The sequence below is a fragment of the Chrysochloris asiatica genome, unplaced genomic scaffold (assembly GCF_000296735.1).
Source record: "Chrysochloris asiatica unplaced genomic scaffold, ChrAsi1.0 scaffold00150, whole genome shotgun sequence".
In the NCBI taxonomy this organism is placed as follows: Eukaryota; Metazoa; Chordata; class Mammalia; order Afrosoricida; family Chrysochloridae; genus Chrysochloris; species Chrysochloris asiatica.
This window is the reverse complement of record NW_006408668.1, coordinates 8,373,785-8,382,781: the sequence shown is the minus strand read 5'-3', so window position 1 is coordinate 8,382,781 and position 8,997 is coordinate 8,373,785. Positions and strand designations below refer to the sequence as shown.

The 8,997-nt window shown below is 42.7% G+C and overlaps 1 protein-coding gene across 1 annotated transcript in view; it reads left to right on the top strand.

Annotated features, from left to right (window-relative positions):
• VWA3B (von Willebrand factor A domain containing 3B) overlaps window positions 1-8,997 on the top strand; it is a gene marked incomplete at its 5' end in the record, with an annotated part of 314,866 nt that overhangs the window by 64,545 nt on the left and 241,324 nt on the right. Inside the window, one exon of the mRNA XM_006870778.1 lies at window positions 8,064-8,189. Within this exon, the coding sequence (XP_006870840.1) occupies window positions 8,064-8,189 (126 nt within the window). The remainder of the gene's footprint in view (window positions 1-8,063; window positions 8,190-8,997) is intronic.

Below are 8,997 nucleotides of genomic sequence, written 5' to 3'. Positions count from 1 at the left end.
TAGACTTCCCTACCTGGTTTTCACTACTGTTGCCCCAACTGGAAGTCTCTAGAACTGCTTTTTAGGGTTTCTTTATGGGAGCAAACAACCTCATGTTTCTCCCAAGGAGTGGCTGGTGGGTTTTCCGCCCAACACTTAACCCCTGGCACCACCAGGACTCCTTCTAACTGGGGCTATTGTTGTTGCTGTCAAGTGCCATTGAGTCAGTTCTGACTCATAATGACCCTGTGCAGGGTTTCAGAGGAGCAGCTGGTGACTTTGAACTTCCAACCTTGTGGTGGAGTGTTTATCCTACAGGAGGATCTAAAAGAAAATCAGTTACTGCTTCAGAGCTAATGTCTAGAAACCCTAGGACATAGCCCTATACTCAAATGGCCTGAATCTGATTTTGGGGCTGTAAGTTGTGAGGCCTAGTAAGGTTAGTTTGAATCACAAGGTCGGAGGTTCAAAGTCACCAGCCACACCTCAGAAACCCTATACAGTGCTGCTATGAGCTGGAACTGACACAACGGCACTTAACAAGTTGTGACACAAGTAAATTCTCTGAGGAAAGAATGTCAATATTGGGTGCTCAGTGATTTCTTCTTTGTAATAATGAAAAAATAAAATAAAAACAAAGAAAGGTAGGAATTTTTGCTAAAAACACTGGATCCTGTGCTAAGCTCTATGAAGGATACAACAAAAGAAAAGATATCCCTACATTCAACACATTTATAGTCCAGAGGGCAAAGTCAGTTAGTACACACATAAACAGTAATTCAAGACCACATATTAAGTACTGTCATTGAGTTGTAGATAACAGCTCTCAATAGTAGGATGGCTGTGGACTTATAGTTTAGTTGTGAGCTGTGTTGTAAGCAGTTGCCTACTAGAAATAAAGCATTATGTTTATGAAAGACTGGCTTTACAAAATTATACTAGATTCAAGTTGTTGTTAAGTACTGTTGAATCAGTTCTGATTTATAGTGACCCTGTATACGATTTCTTAGGATTAGCTGGTGAGTTTGAACTGCCGATTTTGTAGTTCACATTCCAGTGGTGATCCTAATCATAGAACTATTATTAAGCAAAAATATCAAAATATGAAGATATTGTTTCATTCTACGCAGATGGACATATCCTTCATCTAGGATTACATACTTCTGAAGGTGGTTCTTCATCTCTCCAATCCTTTCCTGAAGAATCCTGCACTCTTCAATACACTCTATGTCAAAATATCAGTTTTGGCATCCTTGTGGAATTCAAATCATGCTCTTTTTCAATGTTCTTTGACTTTTGAGAACCAAAAGAAATCTGAAGGGGCAGGATCAGAGCTGTAGTGTGGATAGAGTATTTCTCAATGAACTTCTCATAGGACAGCTACCCTACAAAATGACAATTGTTGAGATAGATGAAAAAATTCTTGACAGAACTTTTCTGACCAGTGCATTCCGCCCCCCCCCCCATATTAAAAGCAGTTACTGTTTTATTAGCTGACCAGATTACAAAAATAATCCTAGTAGACTCCTTAGCTCACCCTTCTGATAAACCTATTGATCTGGCTTTCACTGTTGCCACCATCTCCACCTTCTACAAAATGGGTGATCTTTTCCTTCTTTCCACTTCTTGGAGAAGATCATTTGTAGGAAGCCGTTTTCTTCTTCGAAGCATTTCCCAACGGTATAAATTTCATGAACCAGACCTTCCATGTTGTTGTTAGGTGCCATCGAGCTGGTACCGACTATAGCAACCTTATGCACAGCAGAATGAAACGTTGCCCTATCCTGGGCCAACCTCACTATTGTTGCCATGCTTGAGTCCATCAGTGCTGCCACTTGGCCAATCTGTCTTGCTTGGGGTCTTCCTCTTTTTCTCTGACCCTCCACCTTACCAAACATGATATCCTTCTCCAGTGACTGGTCCCTCCTGACAATATGTCTGAAGTATGAGAAATGAAGTTTGGCTATCCTGGTCTCCAACGAGCTCTCTGGCTGCACTTCTTCCAACACGGATCTGTTGGTTCTTTTGGCAGCCCATGGCACTTTCAGTATTCTCCTCCAACACCATAACTCAAAGGCATCAATTCTTCTACGGTCTTCCTTATCTACTCTCCAGCTTTAGCATGCATGTGAGGTTATTGAAAATACCATGGCTTGGGTCAGCCGTACCTTACTCTTCAAGCTGACATCTTTGCTCTTGAATATTTTATAAAGGTTTTGTGTAGCAGATTTGCCTAATGCAATACGTCATTTGATTTCTTGACTGCTGCTTCTTGTTGATAGTTGATCCAAGAAGAATGAAGGAAGTCGTTGACAACTTCAGTCTTTTCTCCGTTGATAAGAATGTTGTTTATTGGTCCAGTGGTGAGGATTTTTCTTTTCTTGACTTTGAGATGCAATCCATACCAAAGGCTGTGCTCTTTGATCTTCATTAGTAAATATTTTAAGTCTTCTTCACTTTCAGCACTAATAAGAAATACCAGCTTATTGTGGCATTTCTACCAGGTGACGTTAGCATTTTACTGTGGACCATTAAATTACCATCTTCATGGTACATAGAGGATATTAGCGGTTGGTGCAGCTGAGGAGCCATTCTGCCTGGTGGATCTCGAAGGCTGCTTGGATGCTTCTAAGGGGAACTGCACTCTACTCCTGTATGAGGCAGGCCTTAGCTGGTTTATACATACCTTGACTGTTGAGATACACAAGGCTTCGTTGTTGTTTCATCTCCACTCTGGTTTAACCTGGGGAATTTCAGGATTCACTGAGTTCTCTCAACACTGGAATTTCCTGTGCCTTTTTCTGCGTCCTCTTCCATTTTCAGTGGTGTGCTCTCCTTTTACTGTGGCTGTCTGCTACTCCAGCTAAATCCCTTAGAAGTGATGCTGATAAAAATGACAGCCCTCTGTTTACCAGTGCAATAACTTGAAATAAAACCTACCTATTCTAAGTTATGTATTTTTACAACACTGTGGTTTTCCTTCATCAATATTGATTTTTTTCAAGATGTTTTTTAAAAATTAAAAGCTAGTTATAGAATTTTGAATTGTTTTGCTTTCTAATCAACCAGTATAGCGATCTGAAGGTGCTTACGTACTAAATCCTTCCCTACTCATTTGGAATGTTGATCAGGTTGTAGCAATTCATGTGTGTTCCCTGTATCATACCTCTTTATCTTCATGTGGTCGAATTCTGGTCTGCAAACCATGGTGGTGATTATTCTAATTGCTGTTTGTACTGAGGAGAGAGTCTCAGATCACTCCCCACACCGGCTGCCCTAAGTCAGTTTCCACCTATGGTGACCCCATCGAGTAGAACAGTGCTCCATAGGCTTTTCAATAACTGTGAACTTTTGGAAGGAGCAAAGCTAGGCTGTGCTTAAGAGGTACCTTTGGATTGGTTGGAACCATTCAAAGGTTAATAGCCAAGCTCTTCTCTGCTTATTCTCTATAAGGACTCCCCCAGGTCACTGCTGCCCTTTAAACATACTTCCCCTTTTCTTGGATAATCAAGATGAACTGTATTACCTTGAAAAGTTTCACTTTGATACTGATACGGCCTCTTAAGAAATTCTTGACAGGTCTAGAAGAAATGAAAAGCCCTAACTCATTTGAAGCTTTTACAGAAGAATTCTGCTACTTAACACCTCCATGCTAAAGCAAGTAGCTGGAAATGAGTCTTGCTGTTACGGTGGTTGGCAAGTCCTGGCTGCTTAAGGATCCCATTCGGCAACAGTGTGTGTTATTTTTGGAGTTCCAACAAAGAGCTGAGTACACATCACATTGCGCTCCTTGGGCTATTGATGGCTGCAAAGCTGTGGCAGACATCCATCTCTGTCAGGGCTTGTCACTTGCTTCTTTAGGAACACAGCTATTAATACTTCTGCACTTTGTCTGGCCAAGTGTGAGAGGGCCCTTCACTTCTGCTCTGTACTCCTAATATATCTACCACCTAATTTTATTGTTGTATAGTATATGTAACAAGAATTTGCCAGTGAAAGCATTTTAAGTATATACGTCAGTGGTATTAAGCATGTTGTACTATCATTATTACCCTCCTCTATTTCCTAAGCCTCGGCACCACACCAAATAGACACTCAACACCCCTCCAGCAATAACTCCCATTCCTTCCTCCCCTCAGCTTCCTGGTCACCATGAATAATCTTAGGCTTCTATGCTTTTCCCTGTTCTAGACCTTCATGTAAGTGGGATTTTACAATATTTATCCTTTTGTGTCTGATTTATGTCATTCAGCATAATGTTTTCATTATGTACATATCAATTTAGTTTCTTCTTTTTCTTGTTTTTTTTAAACGCTTTTATTGTGCATTGAGTGAGTGAAAGCTTACAGGGCAATCCTCAGCCTTCCATTCAGCAAATCATTCTAATCATTACAGTCTCCTCCATGCACCCTTAGCCAACAGTATGTACCTCTATTACCTTTTTCTCTTTTTTGATGTACACATACCATGTTGAAAATTTATATCCATTTAAATGTCCAAAGAGCACATTTTGTAAGCTATCCTCCTGCCCACAGGCACAGTGCCTTTCTTAGTCCATGGGTCTGTAGTCCTCTGCTGCTCTGTCTCTCTATGTCATTGCCTCTGCCACCATCTCTGCTGTCACTGCTTTTCTGGTTATGATCCTTCACTCCTTTCATGTTCCTCCCTCTTGATAGTCCTCAGGTCCTCTGTTCCTGAAATGACAGATTAACAACTCCCCCTTCTAGTTGCACCTTTTCTACATTTACAGTTGTGACAATCACCATTAGACTTGGTAACAGTTACTCTCAATTGCCTCATAAAATCCTATCCCCATCATCCCCAGACCCATCTGGACAAGAGGAAAACCAATCAGTGGGATTTCTGTCTTACTTACCTTGTTCTGACACTAATCACCCTCATGAAAGCTTGTAAGTCAGCCATTTCATGCCTTTTTAGCCCCCCAATTTTGATAGCTAAATTCTAAGTTGCCAGTGTACTGAGTGTACTGAGTGTACTGAGTGTACTGAGGAGGCGTGCCTGACCCTTGATATGAGGAGCTCTCCTTCCCTATTCAGTTGGAATTTTGTGCGGCTTCACCCACAAACTAAGGTCCAGTTGATCAGGTTGTAGCAATTCACACGTGCTCCCTGTATCATACCCCTTTATCTTCATGTGGTCGAATTCTGGTCTGCAAGCCATCTAAGCTAGGTCAAATGGGAACTTCATTTATTCTTATCTGACTATCTCGTATGACTATACCATGTTGTGAACAATGCTGTCGTGAATACTGGTATACATGTATCTGTTTGGGCCCCTGCTTTCAAGTCTCTTGCTGCTGTTATATCCTGTCAAGTTGGTTCAAACTCATAGTGACTCTGTATAGGGTTACCAAGGCTGTAAATTTTTATGGGAGCAGAAAGCCTCATCTTTTTCCTTGGGTATGTATGTTGTCATTGTTAAGTGCCATCCAGTCGGTTCTGACCCATAGCGACCCTGTATAGGGTTTCTGAGGAACAGCTAGTTAGCTTGAACTGCCGACCTTGCAGTTGAAATGGCTTTGCAGTCTGGTGCATTAACCTACAGCGCTACACCAGGGGAGTGGAATTGTTGGGTTATATCCTGGTGTGGAACCCACTCATTAGGTGTAGTTCTATGGGTTAATGTGCTGGACTGCAAAGTTGGTTTGAACTGCAAGGTCGGCAGTTCAAGCTCACCAGCTGCTCCTCAGAAACCCTATACAGGGTTGCTATGGGTCAGAACTGACTCAAGGGTACTTAACAACAACAATGTGTAGGCACATAGCAGGCACCAATGAAAGGAATGTGGACTTAATTGTTGGTTTTAATGATAACATTATCAGTGTTATCTGGACCAACTAACTGCATATAGTCTGTGGAATAGAGTTGTTTTTTAAATGATTTTGTTTTGGAATGAAGTTTTTAAAAGCAGAGAATACCTCTGTTATAAGCTTTGTATAACCATGCTAGAACTATCCCCGGAGCAGGGACCTGTCTGTAACCTCCATGGTGACTTGGTAGCTGGGCCCAGTGATGGCATTGATGTGATGATTTGTGGTATCTTCTGATTGTGATTTCCTGTCTGAGTCACTGTTGGCCTCACATACACAGTGAGCTCTGGCAGAGAGTGGGGTAAGGTGATCATGGCACTAATATTTGTAAGGTCCCTAGGGATTGTCCTTTTAAAAGAAAAAGAAACCCTGTTGAGGTTCTTTGGAGTCCTGTTGTAGCATCATAGGATAAGTGCTCGACCTCAAGGTTGGCTTGCACCATATGGTTGGCAGTTCAAACTCACCAGCCGCTCCTCAGTAACCCTTCACAGGATCCTAATGAGTTGGAACCCACTCAGCGGCACTTAACAACAACAACAACAACAACAACAACACATTGAGGTAATTGCTAATAATAGAAACTCTTTTTGTCTTCTCTCACAGGGCATGCAGACAGTGCGTGGAGAATGCACTTTTTTTCTTTTTTTAACTATGACTTGACCATGTATCTGGGAAGGTTGTGAACAATAAGGAAATTGGGCCATGCAGGTGCTGAGCGTGACAAGCCACGGCTGGGTACAACTGGCTGCAGAGCAGTTCCTCAGCAGATGTGGCAGAGACTGTCATTCAAATCCACTCCCTTCCTCCTTAGTCCTTTCCAAGTTTCCCTTGCAGCCAGCTGGAGCCATGTGTTTTAGCTGTGACCATTGTTAGGCAGTGAAACTGTTATAAGGGAACTCCTGGGACAGATGCTTAAAAGAGACTAACTTGATTTGTTGTTGTTGTTAAGTGCCATCGATTTGGTTCCGATCCATAGAGACCCTATACAGGGTTTCTGAGGAGCGGCTGGTGAGCTTGAACCTCTGACCTTGTGGTTCAAACTGACCATGCAGTCCAGTGCATCAACGCACAGTGCCATACCAGTATGCCACTGACTTGATTAGGGGCAAGCTTATTACGTGCCTCTCCAGCTCCCTTTCTGCCTCTGGGCTGTAATCTGGAAATGCTAGATATGGAATTATGAGGTGACTTTGAAGGTAGAAGGGATGTTCTGGGATAGTGGAGCCAAAAACAGAGCCTGGATCTTGGTGAAGGCAGAACCTTCATCTCAGCCCTGGACTGCTTACTCCTGGACCATCTCCTTTCCTTCCATCCTTTCCTTATGGTGAGAGAGAAACATCTATAGTAGTTAAGCCATATTATGTTTTTAAATGTCATACAGACAAACCTAACTCTCAACGGAAACAGCTGAAGTCCAGAAAAGGAAGCCTGAAAATCAGTATAAACTTGCTGTTGTTGTTGAGTGTCATCAAGTGGGATCCGACTCATGTTGTTGCTATTGTTAGGTGCCATCGAGTCAGTTCTGACTCATAGCAACCCTATCTATACACAACAGAAACACTGAGTGGTCCTACACCAGCCTCACTGTTGTTACACTGGAGCCCAGTGCTGCTGCCACTGTGCCAATCCATCTTGTTGGGGGTCTTCTTCTTTGCTGACCCTTTACTTTACCAAGCATTATGTCCTTTTTCAAGGTTGACTCATAGCAACACTGTATAGGATTTTTGAGACTTGTAAATATTTGCGGGTGCAGAAAGCCTCATCTTTTTCTTACGGAGTGGCTGGTGGGCTAGAACTGAAGTTTGCAGCCCAATGCTTATCCTCCTTAGTCAGCATTGCTACCCATTATCTCGGTATTACTTTGGAGGTGAGGGTGGGGGTGGGGATAAAGACTTGTGGAGGTGAATCAAAGATACTTAGCGATACCACTGTATTTTCTCTCCTCAGAGTGGTGACCCTCACTTCTCTGTAATGCTTTTAAATGCTTTGTCTTATTTCACGACTGTGAATAATCTATCCAAAAATATTCTGGCTAATACAAATATTCACTCCACGTGGGTATTTTGATACCCCGAGGTGACAGCATTTCCTTAGGGCTTTCCGTTCTGATTCTAGAAAGAAATGAGTGAAGAAAGTACATTTGGTGTTCAGAATGTTCTAGAAACTTGGCTGGGATGTGCCAGGCTGGCCAGAGCTATCTGAGAGTTCTTGGACCTGCCTCAGCTGGCTTTATGTTCTGTATTTCTCTTCCCAGGAGCCGGCGTCAGAGAGGACGTGTTTCTCATTTGGAAAGAGATGGAGGAAGCCTGCAGCACACTGGCCCAGCTCCAGAGACTGGTGACCAACTCTCCCAAGTCTGATGAGGACGAAATAGCTTGTGGTTGGTGTCATCTATGGCTATTAGTGTAAAAGAGTCACAAGTATTACCAGTTGCGGGTGGGAGGCTGATCCCATGTTTGTTACCAAGGAGAGCTCCTTGCAGCTGTTGAGAGCTTCCTTAACTGTAATGTGCGCATGCACTAACGGGAAGGGGGCGGGGGAGACAGGACAAACAGGGATAGCTGTAATGCGCGCATGCTCTAACAGGAAGGAAACCCAGAGGATAACTGCAATCATCTAAATTCGGCCCCCATCTGCAGATTAAATCACATCCAGACTGCTTGTGGCAGGCACTCATATGACATACCATCGGATACCTCCAGGAGAGGCACAACATTGTATTTTCCATTCTTGTTTGAGACCATCACTCTTCTTTGATCAGGGTCTGGGACCTCACTGCAGAAAGGAGGTGGGAAACATTGGCGGGATGGAGTATGGGTTGTGCCTTCAGAAGCCTTAGAGTGAATGCGGGTTTGAATTATTGATATTAAAGAAAAATCATTAAAATCCAGCTTAGAGCTCTTTCATGTCGCTTGGAAGAGCCACTTGGAACTTTGAAATTGAGATGACTGGTTTTGTTTCTCAATAGTAATAAAAACAGTGATGACAACTATTTAGTGAGCACTTAATATGTCAGACACTGCACTAAGGGTTTGTTGTTAGGGCTGTCAAGTGGGTTTGACTTATAGCGACCCCACCCTGTATAGGGTTCTCAAGGAGAATCTCGTAGGTTTGAACTGCCAACCTGGAGGTTAGTAGTTCTGCTTGTATTAAACTCTTTAATAAGGAGATGCTGTTCTCTCTCTCTC